The sequence below is a fragment of the Castanea sativa genome, chromosome 11 (genome assembly GCF_040712315.1).
Source record: "Castanea sativa cultivar Marrone di Chiusa Pesio chromosome 11, ASM4071231v1".
Classification (NCBI taxonomy): domain Eukaryota; kingdom Viridiplantae; phylum Streptophyta; class Magnoliopsida; order Fagales; family Fagaceae; genus Castanea; species Castanea sativa.
The window spans coordinates 35,484,056-35,510,417 of record NC_134023.1 but is presented as its reverse complement, the minus strand read 5'-3'; the positions used below and the strand labels follow the sequence as shown (position 1 = coordinate 35,510,417).

At 31.9% G+C, this 26,362-nt stretch overlaps 2 protein-coding genes across 2 annotated transcripts; one reads left to right on the top strand and one right to left on the bottom strand.

Moving 5' to 3' along the window:
* Nucleotides 1–10,405: 10,405 nt before the first annotated feature.
* LOC142617772 (NADH--cytochrome b5 reductase 1-like) lies at nt 10,406–15,840 on the bottom strand. Its single transcript, XM_075790728.1, has 9 exons — nt 15,705–15,840; nt 14,669–14,810; nt 13,929–14,019; nt 13,732–13,809; nt 12,658–12,738; nt 12,417–12,506; nt 11,428–11,493; nt 10,806–10,892; nt 10,406–10,669 (listed from the first exon to the last, which is right to left on the bottom strand). The coding sequence occupies exons 1-9, from the start codon at nt 15,805–15,807 to the stop codon at nt 10,520–10,522; spliced, it is 888 nt and encodes a 295-aa protein (XP_075646843.1). The 5' UTR covers nt 15,808–15,840; the 3' UTR covers nt 10,406–10,519.
* A 3,489-nt stretch (nt 15,841–19,329) lies between these two features.
* On the top strand, nt 19,330–26,339 carry LOC142617338 (NADH--cytochrome b5 reductase 1-like). Its single transcript, XM_075790143.1, has 9 exons — nt 19,330–19,482; nt 21,785–21,926; nt 22,564–22,654; nt 22,763–22,840; nt 23,685–23,765; nt 23,893–23,982; nt 25,526–25,591; nt 25,898–25,984; nt 26,099–26,339. The coding sequence occupies exons 1-9, from the start codon at nt 19,338–19,340 to the stop codon at nt 26,189–26,191; spliced, it is 873 nt and encodes a 290-aa protein (XP_075646258.1). The 5' UTR covers nt 19,330–19,337; the 3' UTR covers nt 26,192–26,339.
* Nucleotides 26,340–26,362: the final 23 nt, after the last annotated feature.

The following is a 26,362-nucleotide window of genomic DNA, read 5'->3' as shown; positions in this document are numbered from 1 at the left end:
CATAGCAATAAACTCAAGAAATTAATCTAAATACACAAAGTTCAAATATATGATTTGATTATTCAAAATAAGAGTATCACAATATACTTGGAAAGTTGTATACAGACCTAAATTGCTTTAAAAATTACGTATTCAATCTTTCTTTTTCTATTTTTCAAATTATTTAAAATTTGGGTTTATAGTAAATCTCAATTTAAAAATTGTTGGGGGTGGGGGGGATCAAGAAATTGAGGAGAAAAGGGTTAGCAGTAGAGGTAGAGGTGTTAGGATTTAGTTCTGTTATAAAATAGGAAATCACTTGATTTTTTAAAATTAAAAAAAAATTATAGGACCCATTACTTTTTGTTTCAAGTATCATGAGAATACGGTGCGCTTGTTTGCATCCAATCCGGAGGTGATGACCACCGGAAGGAAGGAGTTAGAGGTGGAGAAAAAAAAGGTATACATTTGCTTTGGACCAGAAAGAGCGATAATATGAGATATGAGACATGGACATAAAGTTTCAATTGATGTGAAAAACTATTTTCAAGTGTAATGAATTTTAATTTCTAAGCAATTTTTTTTTATTTTTAATTGTTAGGGGAGGGTGTGGGAAATTAACATTTAATTTAATTTTTTTCAAATAACTATTAGTACATCAGGGGAGTTTTGGGGGAGGTCAGGGGCAATTGCATTCACTCTCCCTCCCCCTTAGCTCCTTCTACGCATTACTAGGCTACTAGCAAGAGTTATAGCTTGTTTGGATGGATGAGGAGTACAGTATTGGAAGGGAGGGTAAGTTATATTACTTTATTTGGATTTTTTTTAAGGGATGAGGGGAGAGAGATTTGGAGGGGTTTAAATTACTTCTAACCCCTTGTAAGAATACAAGTCGAACCTCCAATCCACAATAAAAAGAAATGGGCTTGAAAGGCCTTTTACAATAAATTTGTAGAGAGTAGGCTTGAAATCTAGATTTTGAGTGTGGTTAAAACAATAAAGAAAGAACGGGCCTCGGGGCCAATAGCACAAATAAGGAGTTAACTATAAGAATATGAATGAAAGCTCTTCCTCAGACACAATCCGAGGATAGTTTATAGTATTGCTTCTCAAGGTTGACTACAATTATAGATCGTTAGATTATCATATGTTATTCTTTCTTCTTTCTCAAGAAAAAAGTCTCTCTTCTTCCGAAGGTCTTTCCTCTTATTTACACTTCCTCTTCTTCTCTTTATCATCTTCCACCTCATGGTTGTAACGCTGGTTTTAGATACTTGTCCCATCAAATTTCCCCGAAGTCCTCTAGGGTCAGGGACCAAGTCCAAACCTCATACTTAGGTCTCATTTCTCCATTAATGCAGTCAGTATATCAATTGCAAAGTTTTTAATGTGTGGGCGGTGGTAGCAGCTTACCTTAGATATTTCACCGCTCTTTCTATTATCCTCCACATGTACCGTGTCTTCCCATAGCCATAGGATTTTTTTATAACATAGCCTAGGGATATTAAACCTCTCTTCCTACGACCTCGACTTTGATATCCGAGGACAAATCTCTCCCTCGGACATAATTGTTCACTCGTTTATCACATCTTTACCTGACATTTTTTTTATGAGGTACATTCATGTACTCCTAGATCATTTGATGTCCTCGGATTGGGTTTTTAGCCCAATAGACTTTGTTGGACCATCCTTTGTAAATTACTGGGCCCAATGTCCCTACACCCCTCTTTTTTAATTCCTCCAAATCAAGGGAAAGTAGAGCATTGAAATGTTTTACCAAATTAATTATCAAATTTATCCTTACCATATTAACAAAATTACAAACTATGAAAAGATAAATTATTCCCCTCTCCCTTACTTAATTCTAAAAACATCCAAACAAGGAGGAGAATAACCATTCCTCTTTACTCCTCTCTACTCTCCTCTCCCTCCAAACATAGCATTAAAGCAACATGATTTCATTTTAAAGTGCAAATCTAAAATCTAAGCTAAGTAATATCTTCTAAAAACTCTCACAAATCAAAGTAATATCTTCTAAAATGTTAGCAATCTTCAATGGGCAAATCAAATCCAAATTAAGTAATGCCACCACCTCGCAAGGAACTTCTCGAAATAAATTTTTTTTTTTTTTTAAACCATTTATGAACTATTGTCCACAAAGGATCTCTGCCTTTGCACAATCTCTAACACGGAGAAACCATTATTTTTCATTGGAATCATAGGCTAAGAGTCCTAGCCCACATGTCAGCAATAATGTCGACACTTAATTTTTTTAGGGCTGACCCCAACGGATTGGAGTCTTAGTGCGTTGATGCGTGATGACTTGTGAATAACACTCGGAGTGATGCGTGTGCATGAGTTTGTCTTTTCACTATTTTACCACTTTAAGGGAGTTGCCACCAATCACCTATGTTTAATGATCAATTATATTTCCTAGCAAGTTAAGGGATGTGCTAAGGGCTCATAAGCTAGAGAGAAAACAAAGAAAAAGTCTTGAATTAAAAAACATGGATTTAGAAGCTTGGTTACATACTTGCATGTAGCGAATGTGTTAGACATCCCATAACGGCCATCTTACATTGGTACCTCATTTTGATTCACTCCCTAACTTCACTCTTAGAAAGGTAACTTGGATATTTAGTATTTACTTTTGAAAAATGCTAGTTTTGGACAATCATAAAAGAATTAATCCTGAATAATTTATTTATTTATTTATTTGTTGTCAAGTATTTTTAAAAAAAAATCTTAAGACTATTAATCATTAATATAAAAAACATAGAATGTTGTTTCTGAATTAAAAGCCTAAAATTGGTTTCCTACTTTTACCAAACCCCATTTTCTTCCACCACTCTCTCGTGTTTATCTCAGCCTTCCATTTTATATTGTATACTTACTTTAAAGTTAGCTGCAAAATTAGGTCGAAATGGAATCCCTTTTACAAGGATCATTACCAAAATTAATTATTGTTTGAATTCTCTAACTGAAAATTTCTAAATAAATTGTATTAGAAAATGTATAAAATTTTCAAGAATTCTTTTATTTCTTAAAGTTGTAAAAATTTTAATTAATGAATAAGTTATTGATAAATAATAATTTGGGTCAATTTTGTTGTAGATTTGATCCTATATTGTTGATTTTTTAACTTTAATCATAGAGTAAAAAAAATACACACACGTGCGTGTTTTTAACTAATATCATGAATTTAAGTTATGATTTCAGTAAAAAAATGTGTAGATTTCAGTTAAAGCATGTATATGTAAACAATATGTGTGTTGGAGTTATGATTTCAATTAAAAGGAAAGTGTGTGTGCATGCTTGTGTAAGAGTTATTTCACTTAATCAAATTCTTCCACTTTGTTAAAATCCTTGTAATGTGAATCCAGTTCTTGACAGGAATCCAAGTTGATCAAATTTTTCTCTTTTGTTAAAATCCTTGTAATGTGAATCCAATTCTTGATAGGAATGCAATTCAAGAAGTGGCACTAGCAGGAGGCTGACATATATGGCACCATATCATGACACGTCCCTCTCTTTTCACTTGAGCATTATCTTCTCAAGCTCCAATTGACGGGACATAGACTAATGAGCGTGTCAAATAGGTTAGAATTCTCTAAGGTTTTAAAGATAACTTGATCATCGAATTCTTAGTCATGTTCATCCATTATGAATTACATTAATTGGATTATCATATCACGAGTATTTAAATGAACATGTTTTTTTTATGTAATTAAATTATTGATAACATAACAAAATTTAATTTACTCATTTTATAATATATGAACAATATTTCAAGAATATTACAATAGAATTATCTTTAAATTCCACACATAAAAAATTAATCTATGTCACATCATAAAAAATGTATCATATAAATTTGTAATATTAACTTTTACAATGTGCTAGTATGCTTTATTTCTTTGCAATAAAATTTTATATTGGCAAGGAAAAAGAAAGGACATCCTTCTAGTTAAATAATAGTCTCTCCAATCTCTTTTACAGCACTAGTAAAAGCTAAAGTGACAAGATTACATTTCAAAGGAATACTAACAAAATAAATAGCTCTAGAACTTACACAAAACAAAGTAATATAATATCTTCTAAAATCTAGGAAATCTTCAATAGACATATCTTATCCGAATTCAATAACACCACCAACTCACTAAGGTTTCACGCGCAATAATTTGAGGGAAAAAAAAATATCCTCGACAGAAAACCAAGGCCTCTCATGGTACAAGTTATTGTCCACAAAGGGTTTGTAACAGTTAGCACAATCTCTCACACAAAGCAGCTACCATTTTCTCCCTGGAATTATGGACTAAGATCCCTAGCCCACACGTCGATGTTAATGTCAACACCAAGTTTTTCAAGTCTTGATGACATTGTGTGTAGGTGTGTGATGACTTGTGTATAACATTTGGGGTGATTTGTGTGCATGAGTTTGTCTATTCATCATTTTACAATTTTTAGGGAGTTGCCATATATCAACCATAGAATTTCTGGGTGTGATTGGCCACCTACGATTAATCAATTTTACTTTCTAATTAGCTAAGGCGTATAGGCACCCTACAATGCCCATCTTACAGTTGTACCTCATTTTGTTCCACTCTCTGATTTGGCTCTTTGAAAAAGGTTTGTTTTGGAAACCATTTGGGAGGCACTAGTACTGCATGTGTGGTCCTTACTCCTTACACATGCTTTGTTATTCGGTAGGATTTTCTACTACATTTCTAGAATGAAAATCTTTCCATGATGTAGCCTAATTTTCACCATGGAAATATAGTGGAAATCTAAGTCATATATCATGTTTGGATGTATGTATGACTTCATCAAATAGCACCAAATTCTTGGTGCCGCCCTCAGGATACAAGCAGCCTAGTCACCTAATCGTATATTCTAATAAAATTCGTTGCTGCAAAACTCGTTGTTGCATGAGAAGATAAGCAACTACTTTTCTTTTTCACACGCCATTGGCCGGACAAAGAGGTCGCATGAATCATGCAGCAAAAGACAATTCCTAATTGGATTTTAAATGTTGCAAATGCATTTGCTTTCACCATCATATCAATTAATAATAAATAGAATCAAATATGGTAATCTATATATATAATAATAGGTAGAGCTGAGAGAAAATTCAATTAGATTTTATAATTGAAGTCTAATTTTACGCCATTTATCTTAACTTATTTATTATTAGAGAGAGTTTTATTTCTTAATTTTGGAGTTAAATGTAAGACCATATCATAAATATTCATCCAAGTGAGTTATTGCATACAAAAACCAAAGAGTCTAGAATTAGTGAACATAAAAAAAATTAAAATAAAAAATAGACAATTAACATTTTCTACCTAATAATATTCTTATTAGACTTTTTAAAGATTTTTGAAAAAATATATAAGAATGACTATCAATAATTTTTAAATTATATATGTATGAATTATATCATGCATCTTAATATATATCTTTTAAGTATATCTATAAATACGCATGAGGTTACAAGCTAGTCAAATATAATAGAAAATAACTCTCAAATGAATACAAAACTTATTAGAAAGAAACCTGGTGCTCTAAAGAGATATTACCATTTTGATTTGAAACCAATATATTATTAATAATGAAAATAAATTGATTTCATTTTTTCAGTTAAATAAGCATTTAAGTATTAATTAAAATATAATGATTTTATAAAAATAATCCAACAGAACAGAAGTCACTACGGTTAGTAATCTACCTTAAATCCCATTAAGAAGAATTTTTTTTTTTCCTTTCCAATTTTGTCATTAAAAACAAGCTGACAAAATTTATAATAAAATAATAAGAATAATACCCCATCACAACCATCACACATGACCAAGACTTGGCGGCCCCCAAGACCCATCACTACTCATCCTATTTATAATATAATATAAAAGTTGAATTTTAAAACTAGTGTATGCATGTTGCGATAACACTTATTTGTTTTCAAAGAGCATTCATATTGGACATGGTAAATGGCATATGTAAAGAAATTTTAGCATAAAACAACAACATCATCTAGTCTTCCAATTCTAAAAAGTTTTACAATAGTGCTAAAGTACAATTCTACTTATACAAGACACTGTTCACCAATTGTAATCTTAAATTTTATTTTTTTATTACTCACTCTCTCTCCTCTGTCTTTCACGCTCACAGTTACTCCTCTCTTCTCCATCTTCTCTATTTGTGCACTGTGCTTTTCATTTCTCCCTCTTCTCTATCTGTGCAATTTACTTGCTGCCGTGGTTGATTTCTCTCTCTGGTTGCCACCGTGGGTCTGATCGGCGTAGTGGGTTTGCTAATCGGCGTGGTAGCGCCTCCCTCTATCTGTGCTTTTCATTTCTCCCTCTCTCTTTCTTTCTCTATATACAAAAATACAATTAGTTTCTTTGAGATTAACGTGGTGGCAAGGCTGGTGGCGCGGTTGAGATCAGCGTGGTGGCATGGTGGTCAGCGCGATGGAGATCGACGTGGAGACCAATGTGGAGATCGGCATAGAGATCGACGTTTGGTGGGTTTGGTGGTGGTGGTATGGTGGCCGGTTTCTAGGTTTGGTTCTTGCTGTGGGTTTCTTGGTGGTTCTTGTTGTGGGTGTCCATCTAGATACGGGGTGGTGGGTTTTGATTTGGGTTTGATTTTGTTCTTTGATTCTCACCGTGGCTGAGACTGGTGTTTGGATTGGTTGGTTGGGTTGGCATGGTGGGTAGTGGGTTGTTTTTGTTTTGGGTTTGCTGGGTTTTTGGTGAGTTTTGTTTTGTTTTTTTTTTTTTTTTTTTTTTGGTTTTTGGTTTTTGGTTCTAGTGGGATTTTGGTGGGTAGGGGGCAATGGTGGCATGGTGGTGGCATGGTGGTGATTGTTTGTTTGGTTGTTGAGAAAGTGAGGGAGAGGCATGGACAAAAATTAGAAAGAGATTGATAATTTTTTTATTATTTTATTATATAATTTATATTATTTTAATTTGTTGAATTGTAAAATAAAAGTTGGGATGTGGGATGTATTGTAAAATGGTATGGTATAGTAGATAAAGTAGTTTTTGAGATGGTAAAATAGAATAGTTTGAAAATACCAGATGTGAATGCTCAATGACATATGACAAGTTTATACATTAAATTTTTTTTTTTTTTTTTTGATAAGTAGTTCCTATATTTAATTGGTATGATATAGCTAAACAATGACACTAGTCATAAAATTATTTGTACATGTCGTGTCCGTTTGGCATAATTAATTTTGCCAACTTATTTTACTATTTAACTTATTTTTACTACTATTCATAGGTCTCATTGCACCTTTTGGTACTATTCATAGGTCCCACTATATTATTTCAGTTAACTTTTACCTTTATTTACAGTACTTTCAACAAAAAAAATTTTAATTTAGCAAAATAAGCCGATCCCAAATAGACCCATCAATTAACTTTAGACATGGACTTTTCTTTTTCTAAAAATTTATTATTTGTATCCGTGTGTAGCAAACTTGAAGTTTCATTTGCAATGCAATTTCTACCTTAACTTTTGAGTGTGTGCGTGTGTATATATATATATATATATATATATATATATTAAAAGGAATCATTGACTTTTGTATATTTAGTTTAAATATTAACGTCACATTTCTATGTAATTAGCGTTATAGTTTGCCAACGGCCTTGTAACTCAACTAATTGATATTTCTTGGTATTTAATTTCTCAATTTAAACTCTTTCTCCCTAAACTCCCCCTCCAAGCACTTTGTGCATGGAGATGTGTCAATTAAGATATAAGACTCTTAGCTTCTTAAGTTAAATGAATAATTTAGTCTATTTGTTCTTATAATAATAAGAATTTTTTTTTCAGGCTTGTCAAGGGTCTTATAACTCAACTAGTTAACATTTCTTGGCGTTTAGTTTCCCAGTTTAAACTCTTTCCACCTAAAGCCTCAATCACTTTGTGTATGAAGAGATGTTAATTAAGTTACAAAACTCTTGCCTTCTTAACTTAAATGAATAATTTAGTTTATTTATTCTTATAATAATAAGAATAATTTTTTTGTGAAATTATAAAATAAAAAAAATTTGAAGGAAAAAAAGGTCAAGTTTTTGATTGGCTTTTGATCAATTTTTAATGTGGTTGGTTTTTAGCTAGGACTAGATCGCCCTAACCATTCATTCACTATTAAGTTGGTTCTATTGACCACTAATTGGTTTGATTTTTAAACCGAAGCCTTAGGCTCTGTTTATTTCATTGAAAAATAATTTTTGATGTAAAATATTTTATAATTGAGAATATATTTAGTTGTTTAATTACTTGTAAAAAGTTGGATTCCAAAACTAGTAGATGCATGCTGCAATGAAATTTATTCGTTTTCCAAGTATACGACAATGACATGTGACAAGTTCCTATATATATATTTTGGGATTCAATTCTTCTAGATTTCTTAGGGTACTCTATTAATAGATTTTCTTAAATCCTAACCACATTTTAATAATTTAATGGTCTAGATTCTGCCATGTTAGCATTTCACTAACAATATTCTTAAAATAATAAAATAATGTTGCAAACTAAACAAAAAAAAGTATTATCAGTGGAATACTGATATGGCAAAATCTAGACCATTAAATTATTAAATAATAGTTAAGATTTAAGGAAATTTATTTGGTAAAGTACCCTAGAAAATCTAGAAGATCTGAATCAATTTATTTAATAAGTAGTTCCTATATTTAATTGGTATGATATGGCCAGACAATGACACCTATCATAAAATTATTTATGCAGGTCAATTAACTTTACTCGTGGCTTTAATATTTAAACTAAATATATAAAAGTTAATGATTCCTTCAACATGTTTTATGTTTTGTTTCTAGATGGATTATAATACCTTTAAATAAGATTGACATCATCCATTCTGTCACGGTGAAAAGAAAGTTTATCTAAGGAGTACATCTAGGTTACTCTATCAATAGATTTCTTAAGGTACTCTATCAATAAATTTCCTTAAATCTTAACCACACTTTAATGATTTAATGGTCTAGATTCTGTCATGTCAGTATTCCACTAAAAATATTTTTAAAATAATAAAATAATATTGCAAACAAAACAATTAAGATTATTATTAGTGAAAGCTGATATGGCAAAATCTAGACCATTAAATCATTAAAGAATTGTTAAGATTTAAAAAAAAATTATTTGGTAAAATACCCTAAGAAATCTAGAAGATCTAAATCCATTTAGTTGATAAGTAGTTCCTATATTTAATTGGTATGATATGGCCGGACAATAACACCTGTCATAAAATTATTTATGCAGTTCAATTAACTGTACTCATGGCTTTAATATTTAAACTAAATATATAAAAGTTAATGATTCCTTTAACATGTTTTATGTTTTGTTTCTAGATGCATTATAATACCTTTTGTAAGGACACAATTCAAATTCTCAAACCACGACTGGGAGAAAAATGGGCTTGAAAGGCCTTTCTTCACAATGAATTTGTAGAGGATGGGTTTGTAATTTAGATTTCAAGGATGGCTTAGACAATCACTAAAAGAACGGGCTTTGGGCCCAATGGAACAAAACAAAGAATCGTTTGCAAAAAAGTAAGATTGAGAATTCCTCCTCGGACTGTTTCCGAGGATAGTTTCTAATAGTATTTCTCAAGTTTGGATACAAATATTGATTATCATATACTTTTTCTTTCTCAAAATGCCTCCTTCTTCTTCGTATGCCTTCCCTCCTATTTATACTCCTCCTCTTCTCTTCATCACCTTCCACTTTATGGCTGCAACCCTGATTTTTGGATACTTGTCCCATCCATTCTTCCCTAGAGTCCGCTGGGATTTGGGACCAAGTTCCAAGCTCTATGCTCAGGTCTCATCCTTCCATCTATACTGTCAGCGTATCAATTACAGAGTCTTTAATATATGGGCGGTGGTAGCAGCTTTACTTTAGACATTCCACCGCTCTTTCTACTGTCCTCCACGTATACTGTGTATCCTCGGCTTAACATTCCGAGGACAAATTTACTCCTCGGACGGTATGGGACACTTAAATACTCCACGATCATTTTGATGTTTTCGGATTTGGGTTTCTAGCCCAAAAGGCCTTGTTGGGCCATCCATTATAAATTACTGGGCCCAATACCCCTACACCTTTAAATAAGATTGACATCATCAATTCTGTCACTGTGAAAGAAAGTTTATTTAAGGAGTAGTACATCATCAATTTTGTTTCTAGATGGATTATAAAACCTTTAAATAAGATTGTCCTAATTGATGGTTATGATTTTTGGTTCATGGGTTTTGTTTATTATCATAAAGCAATATAATCAGTAGTGGTGTAAAAGAAGAATGACAATAATTGTTAACTTTTTGTTTAGCAAGGACTGGATCGCCCTAAGCATTCAGTCACTGTTAAATTGATTCTATATCGACTGCTTTGGTTTGATTTTTAAACTGTCTGTTTATTTCATTGTAAAATAATTTTCGGCTTAAAATATTTTTCAATTGAAAATATATTTAGGTGTTTAATTACTTGTAAAAAATCAAAGTGCCCTTCAAGTTCTCATACAATCTCGAAGAATGCGTTGGACCACTCCATGACCTATATCACAGCAACTCCAATCCATGGACTCGAATCGTATCTCTGATTTGTATCCAAGTGAGTTAAGTTGAGCTGCCATGGCTGCTGAGCCGCACCTCAGTATCTGCAAAATAATTAGTTTTGGCTAAGTGATTAGTAAAAAATATTTTGCGACCCAACTAAACTAACAATTGGAGTTACATGAGAAGTAACTATTGAAAATTTTGCTTGGAAATAAATAAAAATTTCCAGAGACCAACCTGTATATCTTGGGCTGGTTGGCAAAAGCTTTGAATAACTTCCCTAGATATAGTCTTCCCAGTGCCACCATTCCATGCCACAGGAGGCTGGTCATTATGGATAGAGAGATGTAGAGTTAGTTTTCTATCTGTCATCCTTGGGGTAAGGTGCAAGTATGGAAGGTGTTCCAAGGACACAAGGCTTAACAGTCTCATATACATATATTCTAATCTGATTATTTGTTGATTCAAAAGTTTCATTTATGCATATTTTAAAACGTGTTTTTATCTTTTATACCAGTGACATTTACATCGTCACACATACACTGTTAGAATTATAATTAAGTGATTAAATTTATCATTTCTTAAAAGTTTAAACTTTTGGGACAATCGGTAATCTAACAAGGTATCAGAACAGGAAATACTGAGTTTGATTCTTAAAAGTTGAGGCCCACAAGTGAGAGAGAGTGTTAGAATCATAATTAAGTAATTAAATTCATTATTTCTTAAAAACTTAAACTTTTGGAACAATCGGTAATTTAACATACCAAGGGATATCTTTTACCATTGTTTTTAAAATAATCAAACCAAAAGAAAAGGAAAAAAATAAATTTGAAAGAAATGTTAAAGCAAAGGAACTGACCTTACTCAAAACATAATAGACTTCAAAACGACTTCGGAATTTGCTAGCAAAGTCATCTAGCTCTTTCTGCAAAAGTTTATAACAAATGCATTTCCCATCAATGATACATCGAAAGAAAATAAGAGTTGTGACAACCAAATAGACTTCTTTTGCAAAAATATGGTCAAAGAATAATATATGATATAGCTGAATACAAATCATTTATACCACTTTTTGTGTTCTTATTTATATTCTTCCACTAATCACAACTTACTATGTATTTGTTTAACTTTCTTTATAAAATAAATAAAGTTTAAAATGGAACAAAATTAAACACATAACATATCATAATTGGTGGAATATAAAGTGAAACATAAAAAATGGTATAGAAGATTTGCATTCAATTTAGCTAGCTACTTGAATACATCATAGTGCCTCAAGAGTTTTTGCTGGTATTAGGCACTGGCAACCTGGTAGTTCTGAAGTTCTGGTTGGTATACAAAAGCAGCTGCTAAACTCTGCTTATTAGTTCAAATCAGGAACGTTCAGTTCTTTTTTCTCTTTTAATCTCTTTTTGCTTTTATACAACTGTTCAGCTACTTGAAATGCAATTAATTAGAGGTTCACTTCCTATTGTTCTTTGTTGGAGAATCATCCTGTTCCTTAACGCCATTAATGAAAAATTGTTCCAACGGGCTTATGGGGTTGTTCTCTGCAGTTTTAGTAGAATTTTTATCTATGGGAAGCAGAAGTCACCATTTTTATGAGAATGTGTGTTTTCTAGAATGATAGGCAGATGACAGATTGAGAAGCTGAGCTCGTGTGGATTGATGTTGAAGGCTTGGAAGTTAATTAGAAGTGTCTGGCTTTTATCATAGGCTTGTAAATGATTCTCTGGTTGCAGCTACTTTAGATGTTTTGTACTAGTGTACCATTGTACCTGCTTGCTTGATTGAACTAAAGTTTTCTAATTCATCCCAGTAAAAGAATAATTGAAGCAAGCAAATTACCTTTAACAGCATGTCATCCAATGTGTCACTGGCATAAATTAGATGCACATGGGTCTTATCTTTTGGGTTTTCTAGTATGGCTCGAATGATCTGGAACCAAAGAAATAAAGAAGTATATATAAGATCCTTAAAATCATTAAAATGCTTGATAAGTAGGAAAAAAAAAAAAAAACATAACAAAAAATCAATAATGACAATAAACAAGACAAAGTTCCTGCTTTTTGAATGCACATGTTCGTACCTGAAACATTGGGGTTATGCCAGAATCACCAGCAAGCATTCCCAATTCTCGAGCTTGGCCAGGTTTGTATTTAAAATTCCCCTTTAAGCATGAAAGAATAATACATAAAATTCTCAAACAAAGACATTTTAGAAAGTTTGACCCTAATGAATATAGATGTAATCATTCTTTACTCCCAATTGATGTTGACATGCATACATTAATTAAAGCTTCAATACTAGATTAAGATTAAAGTTTTGTAGCTAATGCTGACTCAAAAGGGTATCACCCATTACTTTAGATGAACAGCCAATCTTCTACTGCACTTGAAAAAGAACAATCTTCCACAATGTTTTGGTGCTAACTGATAATTTTTAAATATTATGGCCCAGGAGACTCAAACTCATTGTAGGCCCATTACTCATGTACTTATAAAGCATGCAAGGTAACTAAGAGCTTACTTGTAGTGCAAGTACTACAACCCTAAAGTTAGTATATAGAGGGTTAGCGGTTATATGTATGCCCGCTTTGGGTCCCTTATTGTAACAAACAATTATTATGTGTTCTTATGTTAGATTATAACAAAGGATTATCAAAGAATGGATGGCTGAAATTTGGAAGTTATCTATATATATATATAACTAGAATGGAACCCTTTTAGTTTTAGTGTCTTCTTTTTTATACTTTCTAAAAATAATATAATTATCTAATTGAAAATGATTTTTTTTTTTAAATAAGGATATAAATATAAATTAAAAATTTTGATATTTAAATTCAAACTCTATAAAATGAGCACACATATTTCATATACACACACATATAGACACACTAGTATAGTGTGAGTGAAGAGTCTAGTACATAATATTATCATTAACTTCAGGATGACAACTCATGTAAACTAAAAAATTATGACAACCACCACGCATCATTAATGTGGTAGTTATTCCATAAGTATAAGTGCTTGTAGGATGTGGGAGGTAAGGGTCAGAATTTAAGTTTTCAGGAATGAGCTTTACACAAATATGCACTTAGATTAAACTAGAGTTATATATATATAAACATATAATTATCTCCAAAAACAGAGCATATATGTACCTTGGGGCCCAGAACAGACAAGTAATCACCTTCGCGCATCTGTCTGAAATGGTGGGACATCCTTCCCTTAGGATACATCTTTTTTTATGAAAAAACAAAATGAAAAACTAAGTTCCGACTGAAACACAAAAAAAAAAAAAAAAAATCAGAATGGAATGCTCAAAGATGTGTAAATATTGAAGGGAGATAGGATAAACCTTTACAACCAATTCAAAGTAACCAACATCAGAGTCCAAAGTGATTGGGGTATACTGTCTAATCACTTCTAAACCTTCGCCATCTATTCCCCTGCTTAACAAAATGGAAAACATGTTTTCTAATATTTGTCACTTGTCTCATCAACTTGGTATCCATAAGCATATAGAGAGAATAGATATTGAGGAATTCCATAATGGGGGGGATTCAAGTTTAGGATTTCATCAAGCAAACATAAAGAGAGTTGGAAATCCTGTTGCAACGAACAATTTTGGTTTGCCTAACTGGAACAGTTCACAAAATGGTCAAACAATTACTGGTCTAGAGAAAGGGAAGATCAAGTTATCTTAGGTGGTGAAAAGGCATTGGTATCATATCATGCATCAAAATCATAGTGTGCACATGCACAACAAATTAAATTCTTGATTCAGAGTTTTGAGATTTCACAATAGTTATCTATATATTTCAAGATGGTTTCAAAACCTTACTGAACTTTGAAGTATATATTCTCATGAATAAAACACCAAAAAACAGTTTTGTAGAAGACAAGTACGCATTAAGTGCATTGTATAAATTACTAACAAGAGAGAGTTGGAAGAATGGCAAGAGATAGATAAGTATTTTTTGGGTACCTTATCAATCTTTGCCAATTAAGCAATATCATAACAGGTATAATTGCTTTTGGCTACTAAGTAAACTACAATTTGAAACTACAGAAATTAATAAAGTGAGTTACTTGAACCTGCAAATTATATGTTGTCCAACGGGAAGGCCCAATACTGAAGTAGGTGTAGGAAGAACAAATCTAAACTTTGCAGTGTTGGGGCTTAGTTGAGTTTTCTTTTCAAGTTTGAATTCCATAAACTTCTCCGGATTTAAGCAACCTGAAGATACATCTCTCCGAGTAGTCATTTAGCAGGAAAAAAGAATTCAATTTGGAACATATGAAAATAATCAGATCATTAGAAATTAAACCAACATCAAGGAAAAATAATTGTTTTGCATGAAAAAAAATTTACGTGTATTTTCGCTTTATAATAATATCTGGACCAGCATATATAGCCTAATCTAATTTCAATGAAGTCAATTGATGCAAGGGTCATTTATGATTAACATTTTGTACGTTTACATACTATATATTTGGATTAAGTTCAAGTTAGGCCTATGACTGTATCACTTAATAGTCTTTCACTTATTCAGCAAAGGATTCAAAATAAATAAATAAATAAATCCACCTTTTTTACATGTTCATCATGCTTTCAAACAATTTATGAAAGCATTTTCGCGTATAAGGAAAAAAAAAAAAAAAAACATTTGAAGCAAACCATTTTATGAAAACCTTTTCAGACATAAAACTAGGTATGGCCAATCCACTCTTTAAACCATGCAAATAATTAGCTGGTACAAATAACAAACTCCAATATGAAATCCATTTCAAAGATTCTTTTTTCTTTTTTTTAAATATTAAGAAATCAACACATGCATATTCAATCTTTTAAGACGTTTTCATTAGCTTTGTTGCAATCCATTTAAGATAGTTACAAACAAATAATAATGCAGTGACCAAACACATAATTTTTTTTTGAGAAACACCAAACACATAATTAAATACTCTCAAACAACTCCTTAGACAGCAACAAACGCGCATTCATGTAGACATGCATGTACGCACTTCATCATGTATGTGTGTGTGCATGTAAAAATAATGTAATATTTCCAAATACAGATAAAAAGATGACAATTTTTTTGATTGATAGCTAAAGAATGCGTATTCACACCTTTAGGTTTGTTGTAATACAAATAGGCAGCAGCAGTGCCAACCAAAGATAGAGCAACTGTTACCCCCAGCAGCTCGGCAGGGGAAATGCAAATAAGTTCCATTTTGAGAGACACAAAGATCACGTTCAAAATGATAACTTGAACTTTTTGGCAAACAAATTTAAACGGATTACAACGACATCATATGGATATTAAATACCATTATCTATGTTAATGTTATGCTTGACTTGTTCTTCTCCCTTCCTTTTTGTGGATTCATAGTTGGTTGAACAAGTAACAGCGTCGAATATTAAGAGAAGGAATAAAGTAAGGGATCGATCACCAAAAAAGGCTTATTATGGATTTTATCAAAGAATTCCTCATTGTTTAAATGATAGTCCACATTTCTTTAAAAGACCGAAAATGAAAGTTTATAGATTTTTTTTCTTTTTCTTCTTCTTATTAAGTTCAAGGCGAAAATACATCTTTGATCTTTATATTTTGAGCCGATTCCTATTTTGGTCTCTATTTGATTTTACTACTATTTCAGTCCCTAAAAATAGAATATCAATTCTATTTTGGTCTTTGTCGTCAACCCACTAACATAAAACTTATACGTGGCAGATGGAACGCTTATGTGTCAATCCCACCCATTTAAATAATATTAAACTAATCCTACATGTACCCTAAAGCCCACATGACCAAAATAGAATTGATTTTCTGTTTTTAGAGACTATAATAATAGCAAAATCAAAATAAGGACCAAAATGGGAATCAGCTCAAAATATAGGAACCAAAAATGTATTTTTACCTAAGTTCAACAAAACTTTATCTTCTTTCTTCATTAATTTTTTCCCTATATATGGTGTGAAAGAGTCCAATCACATGCATATGGTATAAATTGTAATTTACTCTTAATAAAATAAGCTAAGGCTATCGTGAAAAAAAAATTTTAAAAATTATTCTACCCTTTGTTAACAATAGAAAAATATCTATGGTTTGATTAGATTGAGGGGAAGGAGAGAAAGTATAGTAGAGTTAGAAAAAAAAAAATTAGTCTATTTTTTACTGACTCTACTCTACGCTTCTCCACTTTCCCTCCTTCCTTCCCCCTCAATCCAAACGGATCCATATATAGTCACAAAAAGTAGAGTAATGCTACAAACAACAATTTTCACAACAACTAAATTGATAAGTTTTTATTGGTTCTAATCTGGTCCACTATTGACATTTCTTTATCATTTAACATTAAGAACTTGTCACTTTGAGAGTTATGAAATTTTTTGTGAAAATTTGAATTATGAAATATTTTGTAAAAATTGTTGTAACTCTGAGGTGAGGTGGACTATCTTTTTGAGGATGAGTAGTTTCAGTATATTGTTTGATAAAATCCAATAAAAAGGGGAACAAAAGAAAAGGAAGAAACATGTGATTTGAATCTTGGGATTGACTCAAACCTAGGTTAAACTTTGGACCTGGCCCAACACTAGCCTAAAAATAATTAGGCTAAATTGCAAATTATATCCCTAAAGTTTGGAAGTTTACACCTTGAAATTTTAGAATTTAGATTTGACCCCCTGATGTTCTATTTCATTTGCATCAACAACTCCTACATCCTTAATTTCTATTAAGTGTCACATAATCTTACCACACGTGTTTTGTTTGTCTAATAAAATGATGTCATATCAGTTTTTTAGCCTAAAAATCATTTTTAAAAAATTAAAAATGACATGGCATAATGAAAATGACGTGACATCATTTTATTTGATGTATTAAACAAGTGTGGCAAGTTTATGTGGCACTTAACAGAAAATATGAATGAAGGGATTGCTGATATAAATGAAATAGAAATTTGAGTAAAATTCAAATTTTGAAATTTTAGAATGTAAAATCCAAGCACCTCCATGAAATTTGTTGCAAATGTGATGAAATTTGTTGATTAGATGTGATGAATAATACTTTAATTAATTTCAATACTTGTAAACACTCTATACTTGTGATATTTGTGATTGGTTTTATGGTGAGTTGTTGTGTTGGAGCAAGCAGGTGGCTTACATGGTGTTATAAGGTGGTTTAAATTCATATTGGGAGTGTTTTTAGTTTCTTGCAAATGTGAATGGAATTTGTTGATTAGATGTGATGAATAGTACTTTAATTTATTTCAATACTTGTAAACACTATACTTGTGACGTTTGTGATTGGTTTTGTGGTGGGTTGTTGTGTTGGAGCAAGCGGGTTGGTTCATCTTCAAGTTAAAACACTTATTGGTTAGTACTTTATATTACATTTAAAAATCTATATTTGCTTTCTATAACTTATACATTAGGAGTTGTGATTTTAATTCATTGGTGTGACTACTCTTAATGCATTGTTAGAAATGTTTCTTATAACATAGTTAATGTTTTTACTTTATGATTTTAATGTAGTATTGTTTTTATATTTGTGCAGATTTCTTATTGGTGGCTTTTAGGAGATTTACTTTTGACATTACTTGAAGACATATGAGGACATCTTTCATTAGTTCTAATTATTCTATACTACACTTTTTGTATTGTTATAAAACATCTTGAGTTATTGTATGTATTGCAAACTTTTATTGTATGGAAGGAGTTTGAATTGGATGCTTCTTTTATTTTTTACTTGTGGAATGTATAGATCTTTTTTTATAAATGTTTTGTTCAAATTTGAGGTTTTAATAATGTAATGACAGGTTACAGGTTAATATCAAAACTATGAAAAAAATAAAACAGAAAATAAGTTTTAGCGACGAATTTTTTTGTCACAAATATTGCAACAAAAAATAGTTTTAGTGACAAAATATTTCGTTGCTAAATGTAGCAAAATTTTGTAAGAAATGGTTTTAGTGACAAAAATTTTCGTCACTATATGTGCTTGGATTTTCTTAAAAATAGTTTTAGTGACGAATTTTTTCGTCGCTATATGTACCCTAAAATAGTTTTAGTGACGAAATTGTTCGTCACTAAATATGATTTAATAAACTGAAGTGTTTTTAGTGACGAAATATTTTCGTCACTAAATAGTGTTTTTAGCGAGGAAAACATTTAGCGACGAAATATTTTCGTCGCTAAAAGTTTTTTTTTTAAAACAAGCCGGACTTTTAGTGACGAAAATTTTCATCGCTAGGACTTTTAGCGACGGGGTTTCAGCGACGAAATGAGTTTCGTCACTAAAAGTCCAATTTCGTCACTAAAGGTTCTTAGTGACGAAAAACTGGACTTTTAGTGACGAATTTTTTCCTCACTAAAAATACATTTTGTTGTAGTGCCAAACTTTAGATGTGTAGTTTGCAATTTGGCCAAATAATTATTCAAAACCGACTTATTAGAGTCAGGCTTGATTTCATTCATGCCAGCTTCATGGCTAATTTCAAACTTATGATTACAAGAATTCTATATCTTTTTTATTAAAAAAAATTGAAAAAAAAAAACTTTTTCTAATGATCCCTTACTTGATTCCTTTGTTTATCTTATGCTGTTACTTGTTAGTAACAAACCAACTTTGAATCAATAAAAGGGGAGTGAGAACAATTAGAAGAACACGTAAAGCATATCTTTTTGGATAATGTAAAGCATAATCGACAATGGTATTTAAGACCCATATGATGTTGTAATCCACTTTAAGTTTGTACAAAAATGCTCAAGTTACCATCCAACGTGACCTTTGAGTCTCTCAAAATGGAGCTCATGCAAATACCCCAAACCGAGCTCTTGAGGATGGCTGTTGCTCTAGCTTTGGTTGCAATTGCTGCCTATTTTTATTACGACAAGAAACCCAAAGGTGTGAGTATGCATCTTCTCATGTGTATTTGGGCATATACATTATTTAATTACTATGCATAATGAATTGGTTTGTACATGCGTATATCTACATGTGCATCTTTAAAATGAATGTCTATGGAGTTGTTTGAGAGTATATTTAATTATGTGTTTGGTAATGCATTGTCATCTGTTTGTAACTGTCTTAAATGGATGGTAAGACATTGATTGAATAATAATAATAATAAAATGAATCTTTAGAATGTTATTGGTATATAGTAACAACTAACAACTATGCAAGGTTTAAATGGTGGAGTGGTCTTATCCAGTCTAGTTTAAAAATGGGTATTGTTATAATGTAAGGTTTTCATAATGTGGTTTTGCTTCTAAATTTTCCCTTCCCATTTCTCGCTTACTTTAACATGAAAAATATCCAACTAATGGTCAAAATCAGTGAATACCTGAGATTAAATTAGCCCAATTTAAAAACTCAACAACTAAAGTAGTCATCATTTCGCCCAGGGATGAGCAATGCAACAAACCAGAACTTCTATAATCACTTCATACGTCAATTTAATGACATATGTGACAATGATTAATAATTCATTACTTTCGTATGTATCCACTACTTTTTCACCATTCACAATTTTACTTGTAAGAATTGTGACATAAAAATTGTGTCCTTGAACTAAAAGTTTTTGCATGCAAAATAGAAAAACAATTTAATTGTACACATTCAAGCCCTAAAATGACACATCAATCAAGCTAAAAATGTGTAGATTAGCAAAGTTGCTATAGTAACCGTGTAAATTTATGCTGACACTGTTTATTTTGTATTTAATTTTTTATTCTTTCTTTACGTATCTCCAAAAAGGAAGGAAGAGAGTGAAGGGTGGTTATTGTGTGTGAAGAAAAAAAAAACCAATTAAAAATTTCAAGAAAAATTTACATTTTAATGAAATAAAACATAGAATAGATAATTGTGTAAAATAGAAAAAGTAGACTCTTATATTGAAATAAACATGAATTTTTGCACAAGTTGATTTAAATGCTCTTACTCTGCTATATTCACAATATTTTTAACAAGTTTCATAACTGTTGGATTGTTAAGTTCTTATTGACTCTCATCTAGGCCACCACTGCCACCCCACCAATACTACTTTAGTACAAGTTGATTCAAATGCTCTTAGTATGCTATATTCACAATATTTTTAACAAATTTCACAACTGTTAGATTGTTAAGTTCTTATTAACTCTCATCTAGGCCACCACTACAGCCCACCAATACTACTTTAGTATCTATCATTTATAGTTTGCCAACTCAACGGTTTTGACAAATTTTGTGGGAAAAAAAAAGTGAGGTCACCACTGCCCACCAACGCTACTTTAGTATCTACCATTTATAGGTCACCAATTCAAAGGGTTTGACAATTTTTAAGGAAAAAAAAAAAGTGTCACGCACTGACTCACTCTAGACTTATTGCTGATGCCCTCTCCCTGAGGTCAAAATTTGCTTTAATATGAAAAAAGAAAAAGAGTTGTCATTTCATTTCTTCCCTGTAAAGAAAAGAAAGTGACATGGAAATCCCCGTGTAAAGTGATCAAGATTTTCTGTTTAAAATAACTTTCTATATGTTTTTTCTTCTATCATTAAACTCTATATGTATGCCCACCAAAAAAAAAAAATATCTTGGGAGTTCGAAATTCATTTACAAGTGTGCGATTCTGTACTCTTTTGTTTTCGAATCTTGGAAGCATGATAAACATGTAAAGATCATAGGATTTAATTGTGGGTTTGACAAAATCTTGATTAAGTGAAAGTTTTTTTTTTTATTTGCTGAATTAGTGAAAGATCATTAAATGACATAATGTTATTAAAGTCACCAACCTTAACTTAATCTAAATAGGATAAAACATAAGTACAGTATTTAGATACTATTTCTTAGGTTCTCCTCTTAAAATTTAGCCATATGACTTTTTTTTCATTAGAAAGAAGTGTATTTTTAGCTAAATACTATCACATGGCTGAATTTAAAAAGAAAACCTAAGGAACAACATCTAAGTACTGTACTTAAGTTTTGCCCATCTAAATATATGGGCACACAAAATGTTAATCATAAACGACCCTTGCATCAAGTAACTTTATTGAAAGATTAATGTTGGTCCTGATATTTAATTATAAAGAGAAAATACATTTTATCACGCAAAACAATCATTTTCCTTGATGTTGGTTTAATTTCTAATGATCTGAGCATTTTCATATGTTGCAAATTGAATTCTTGTTTGCCTGCAAAAAATGACTACTTGGAGTGATGTCTTTTCAGGTTCCTTAAATCCTGAGAAGTTTATAGACTTCAAACTTGTTAAGAAAACTCCGATAAGCCACAATACTGCAAAGTTTAAATTTGCTCTTCCTAAACCTACTTCAGTATTGGGTCTTCCAGTTGGACAACATATAATTTGCAGGTTCAAGTAGCTCACTTTATTAGTATCTTTAATTTAAGAATTGTGGTTTTCTTATTAGCAAAAACTAAAGTAATTACTTTCTATGATATTGCTTTATTGACAGATTGATAATGTAGCCAAAAGTACTAATCTATCTCTTGCCATTCTTCCTAATATCTCTTATTAGAAAAATTTTTATTCTGCCTCTGCAATCGTACAGAACACAATGCACTTAATCTACTTTGTCCTCTACTTAACTTTGGTGTTTTTATTCATGTGCATATGTACTGCAAAGTTCTGTAAGGTTCTGAAACCATCTTGAAATATAGATAACTATAGTGAAAACTCAGAACTTTGAGTTAAGCATTTCCTAGCGCATGCAAGCACCAAGATTTTGATGCATGATACCAATGCCTTCTTACCCCCAAAGATGACTTGATCTTCCAATTTGAACATTTTTCCAGTTAGGCATATGGAATTTGATTGTTCCAAACAGTATTTCCAACTTTCTTTAAGTTGCTTTAATCAAACCATAAACTCGAATCCCTCCACTAAGGAATTCCTCAATATTAATTATCTTTATGTGGTTATGGAGACCTAGTTGATGGGATAAGCAACAAATATCAGAAAACAATGTGATTTCCATTTTGTTAAGCAGGGGAATAGATAGTCAAGGTGAAGAAGTGATTAGACCGTATACCCCAGTCACTTTGGACTCTCATGTTGGGTACTTTGAACTGGTTGTAAAGGTATATCCTAGCTCCCTTTCATATTAACACATCTTTGACCACTCCATTCTGATTTTTGAGCTGTCAGTCTGAACTCAGTTTCTCATTTTGATTTTTCTCATATAAAAGATGTATCCTAAGGGAAGGATGTCCCACCATTTCAGAGAGATGCGCGAAGGTGATTACCTGCCTGTTAAGGGCCCCAAGGTACATGCTCTATTTTTTGAGATAATCACATTCACATGTTAGGCTTTGTAACATGGATGCACACATTAATGTTAGTTTCCAATACAGATATAGTGTTAGACATGGAAATATCAATAAATTGTTCATAATTGTTTTTAGTGTACCTGAGTTGGTATTTTGAAGTTAATAAACTCCAGTTATCCTTCCTTAAAAAATCAAGTACAATGTTGGTTGGGGGAACTATGTTTTGGATTTCACTTTATAACGGTGTTCAAGGAAGTTGTAGTTTGAGCATGGAATCAGCATTACTAGTTATGAAATATCATGCAGTGAAATTCTAATTTAGTTTTGTGGAAAATATCTTCCAATCACAATATTGAAATTGAAACCCTCCATACATAGATTGCATTCTAAATTCATGGATAAAACCATTTAAGATTTTATACTCAAGTAATTTCTCTTCCAATTGCATGATTGAATTTTGTGCCCTACATGCTAATGATTATGATAATTTTCTAAAACCTATGAACCAATAAATTGGCTGACACAGTATTGCTTGTTCCCTTCAGCTGCCAACAAGATTCAAATTTTATCTTCAAATATCAAATATCATTTATTTCATTATTCTTATCACCAAAACATTGTAGAAGATTAGTTGTTCATCTGCAGTAATGGATCAGATGATACCCATTTGGGTCGCCATTACCTAGAAGTCTTTAATCTTAAGCTAGTATTGGAGCTTTAATTTTATGTCTACATCAGTTGAGATTTGGGAGTAAACATGATTGCATTTATATTCATTAGAGCCAAACTTTCTAAATTTTCTTTATTTGAGCATTTTCTGTATTATACTTTCATATTGAAGGGGCGTTTCATATACAAACCTGGCCAAGCTCGAGCTTTTGGAATGCTTGCCGGTGGCTCTGGCATAACCCCAATGTTTCAGGTACATACATGTGCATTTAAAAAGCTGAAACTTCTTATCTTTATTGTTATCTTTACCCTTATCATGCATTTGAATGATTTTAAGGATCTTATATCTACTTCTTTCTTTATTCTTTTTTTTGTTCCAGCTCACTAGAGCCATTCTAGAAAACCCAAAAGATAAGACCAATGTTCATCTAATTTATGCCAATGTCACATTGGAGGACATTCTGTTGAAGGTAATTTAATTGATTCACTTTTTTTTATCTTTTTCTGGGATGATTTAAAAATTTTAGTTCAACCAGACAGACAGAATCACTTATAAGCCTATGAAGCAGGACACACAAAACAGAAGAAACATAATAAAATAAAGCACATTACAGAGACACACACACAGGCAGAGAGATCAACAGAATCGAAGACATCTGATGGGAACAGCAATAGAAATGCCTCATCTTTGACAGAATCAGTGCTTCATTCCTAAGTCTTTAGTCTTCCTGCAATAAGCAGCTCAACCTCAGATTAGCAACAGTAACCGTGTCTGGAGCCTCTTCATCTTTGCACACTTGCATATGATTTATGGAGTTCCCTTCCCTCCAAATATGATATGTAAGTCTTGCCAAGCCAGCTTCAACAACACAATAAAAAGCCAGACCCTTCCAAGCCTTCAATGTCCAATCGAGCTCAGCTTCCCAATCTGTTATTTGCCTATCACTGAAACAGTTTGCAGTAGCATCTGAATCATTCTAGGAAACACGCATTCTGAAGGGAAAAAAAAAAAAAAGTGTCTTTTGCTTTCCATAGATAAAAATCTTACAAAACTAGCAACAACATTACAGCCCCTTGAATCAATCTGTCTTTAGTGGAGAACCTATTTTTAACAGTTAACAAGGCATTGAAAGAGTGCCTTGTAATAGCTGCAGGAATCCAGATGATTCTCCTTTAAAGAACTATAGGAAGTGAACCTATAATTATATTTCAAGTAGCTGAACAGTTTTAAACACCTGATTTGAGGCTTTGCAAGTAACTGAATCTTCCTAATTTGATCAAACCGGCCTAGGCATTTGCTTTTGTATATCAACTAAAGCTTCAGCACTAGCAGGTTGGTAGTGCCTGTCGCCAGCAAAAACTCTTGAGGCACTAGGATTCAAGTGGCTAGCTAAATCATATATTATTCTTTGACCATATTTTTGCATAAGAGTTCCATCTGGGAACCAAACTGCCAATTAACATCCAATGAAAAAAAAAAATTTTGACTTCCCACTGCCAATTTGATGCTTTAGATATTGCCTTGCCACCTCTTTAATCTAGAAGAAAAACAAAGCTTCACACATCGATACAAAACTTCTTCATATTCTCTATGTGGTCTCAAAAGTAATGGCTTATTTGGATTTGAGGGGAGGTCATGAGACCTTGTGCTTCCCTTTAGTTTTTTTTTTTTTTTTTAAGTTGCATGAATTAGCTTTAGCATATTTGGACAACTTGTATATAATATGTAGAAAAAAATAATCCATGTTTTAACAGTGAGTCTACGAAGATTTGGCTTGTTCAGCTTCACTACTTGAATAAATGACAATATGAAATCTCCAAGTCCTGATCCTTTTTCTGTAGATGCTATTTTGCTTAGCTACGAAAAAAAGAGATCTCTCTCTCTCTCTCTCTCTCAAGATTTTCTCTTGTCTTTCAACTGCAAACCAATATTTTATTTTGAAAGTCCTCAACTCTAATTTTCTTTTGATGCATATCATTGATGGGAATGCATTTGTTATGGACTTTTTGCAGGAAGAGCTAGATGCCTTGGCTAGAAAATTCCCTAACCAATTCAAAGTCTATTACGTGTTGAATCAGGTCAATTCTTTTGCTTCAACCTTTATTTATTTTTTATTTTTTTGGAGCTTATTTTAAAAACACTGATAAAAGATATCCCTTGGTGTATGTATGTATCAGTGTATGTCTACAGACACACGTTTTGAAATGTGCATATGAATATATATATATGATAGTACTGAATCAAGAAATTATCAGTAATATGTGTTTGAGACTTTTAAGCCTTGTGTCAAAATAACATCTTGCCTTTACAATTTGTATATGTCCTATCATAACTTAGTATCAAAATGTTTTATCACTGATGCTCACTCTATCCATGATTACCAGCCTCCTTTCGCATGGAATGGTGGCGTTGGGTTTATATCCAAAGAAATTATTCAAAGCCATTGCCCGGCACCAGCCTCAGATATACAGGTTGGTTTCCAAAATTTTAATTTGTTTCAAAGCAAAATTGGCAAAAAGTTACTTGGTTTAGTTAAGTCAATATATTTTTGTTTACTCACTCAGCTAAAACTAATTATTTTGCAGATACTGAGGTGTGGTCCACCAGCCATGAACAAGGCCATGAAAGCTCACCTTGATGCACTTGGATACCAATCTGAGATGCAGTTCGAGTTCTGATTTACTATTGTTTATACTTTTCATTTTCTTTGCTTCATGTGTTCTTTATGTATAGTGGGCTGTTTAACTCGTGCAAAGCATGAACATCATATAAGACAAATTGACTATGAATTGAAACTAAAGAAGGGGATTACATATTACCAGACAAGTCCTTAAATTACATTTCTGTTT

What these genes read in the sequence shown, in the direction of transcription:
- LOC142617772 (XM_075790728.1), bottom strand. Translation starts at nt 15,807, where the DNA reads ATGGAACTTATTTGCATTTCCCCTGCCGAGCTGCTGGGGGTAACAGTT. An exon ending in TGGATGACATGCTGTTAAAG is followed by an intron (nt 11,494 to 12,416) that starts GTAATTTGCTTG and finishes AAACTTTTGCAG; the next exon opens with AAAGAGCTAGATGACTTTGC. An exon ending in AACCAGCCCAAGATATACAG is followed by an intron (nt 10,670 to 10,805) that starts GTTGGTCTCTGG and finishes ATTATTTTGCAG; the next exon opens with ATACTGAGGTGCGGCTCAGC.
- LOC142617338 (XM_075790143.1), top strand. Translation starts at nt 19,338, where the DNA reads ATGCTCAAGTTACCATCCAACGTGACCTTTGAGTCTCTCAAAATGGAG. An exon ending in TTACGACAAGAAACCCAAAG is followed by an intron (nt 19,483 to 21,784) that starts GTGTGAGTATGC and finishes ATGTCTTTTCAG; the next exon opens with GTTCCTTAAATCCTGAGAAG. An exon ending in GCATAACCCCAATGTTTCAG is followed by an intron (nt 23,766 to 23,892) that starts GTACATACATGT and finishes TTTTTGTTCCAG; the next exon opens with CTCACTAGAGCCATTCTAGA.